The sequence below is a fragment of the Galeopterus variegatus genome, unplaced genomic scaffold (assembly GCF_000696425.1).
Source record: "Galeopterus variegatus unplaced genomic scaffold, G_variegatus-3.0.2 Scaffold632, whole genome shotgun sequence".
In the NCBI taxonomy this organism is placed as follows: Eukaryota; Metazoa; Chordata; class Mammalia; order Dermoptera; family Cynocephalidae; genus Galeopterus; species Galeopterus variegatus.
Window position 1 is genome coordinate 175,897 of NW_007726743.1, and position 1,563 is coordinate 177,459.

The 1,563-nt window shown below is 43.1% G+C and overlaps 1 protein-coding gene across 1 annotated transcript in view; it reads right to left on the reverse strand.

Annotated features, from left to right (window-relative positions):
* Positions 1 to 1,563, reverse strand: part of TRPV2 (transient receptor potential cation channel, subfamily V, member 2) — a 20,807-nt gene that overhangs the window by 12,583 nt on the left and 6,661 nt on the right. The window contains exon 5 of the mRNA XM_008570800.1: positions 123 to 296. Within this exon, the coding sequence (XP_008569022.1) occupies positions 123 to 296 (174 nt within the window). The remainder of the gene's footprint in view (positions 1 to 122; positions 297 to 1,563) is intronic.

The following is a 1,563-nucleotide window of genomic DNA, read 5'->3' on the forward strand; positions in this document are numbered from 1 at the left end:
ACAGCCACACCCCCACTGGCACAAGAACAGGCAGGTATGGTCCAGCAGGCAGCCCCAATTTGTGGGCCTTGCTTGCAGCTCTGCCAGGCCCTCCACGCATACCCACACCCCGGCGGGCTCACCGGGCTCCTGCAATGAAAGGCGATGATCTCCAGCACTGAGTTCTCCTCCCAGCTGTCCACAGAGGCCAAGTCATACAGCGACACCCGGACAGGTCCGTAGCACCACTCCGTGAACTTTCGAGAAAGAGGCTGGTATGGTCCCAAGAACTCCCGCTGCAGGATGTGCCTGAAAATCTGCAGGGCAGACACATGAGCTTGCCCTGCTGTGCCAGGGCTGGGAAACACCTAGCACCCCACGGAGCTGCCCACTGTCTGCAGAGCTGTGGCAGACACCCCATATGTACAGATCCCTGTGTGTCTAAACTCTCACACCCACCCACACTCGCCCCACCTGCCAGCCAGCCTTGCCGCTCCTTCCCTGCTCCAGCCCCAGCACCCTCTGTCCTGGACTTCTCAGATGGCAGAGACTCCCAGCCCAGGGTTCCTTGAGGCTCCTGGAGATCAGAGGCTACTAGCTATACGTGTGTGTGCACTTCTGTAGTCAGAGCTTGCAATGGACTAGAGAGGGGTTCCTAACCCAAACAAGTTAAGAAGCAATTTGATTTCACAAATGAGGAATGGGCGAAAGAAGGTGCAGACTGGGGAGTAGCTTCCACAGGCCACACAACAGCACTTCTAGACACCAAAGTGAGGTGCACGCTCTGGGACACTCCAGGAAACTTGGAAGGCAGGAAAAAAGTATCAAAATGTCTATTTATGTATTTGCGTTTATTTTTATCTTAACCTTTAAAAAATCCCCGTGTTCTAAGTGTTGGCCCCGTGTAACTGCACAGGTTGTACATCCATGAAGCCAGGCCTGAAAATATGTATCAGTTAACTGGCAGACCATTGGGGAAAAAGTGGAGCTGGATCATGCTTACTCTTTCTACCAAAATCGCTTTCAGATAAATCAAAATTTTAGGTATTCAAAATAAAACCGCTGGGGTCTGGCCCATGGCTCATTTAGGACAGCGTGGTGCTGACAACACCAAGTCAAGGGTTAAGATTCCCTTACCAGTCAAAAAACAATAACAAATAAATAAATAAGTAAATAAATAAAAATGCAAAAGTTTAGAAGAAAATATGCACATAGAAAGATGTATATATTATATATAACTATATTGTGTAATATATTATATATAATATGATTATAATCATTATATATTATACAATATAAAATATAATTGATGATGTTATATATTATATAATATATGTGATTATAATATACATATTATATATAATCTTGTAGCAGGAATTAAGCAATAGCAAAACCAAGGAGCCTTAAAGGAAATGATAATTACACTTGCATACATAAAAAAAAATTAATTTTGTATTGGAAAATACAGCATAAATTTAAAAACAATGAACCGAATGAAAGATTTGTAAATGTTATGGAAGACAAAATATTGTTTATTTTAAACGGTTACTAATCAATATGCAGAAAACCTAACAGCAAATCTAA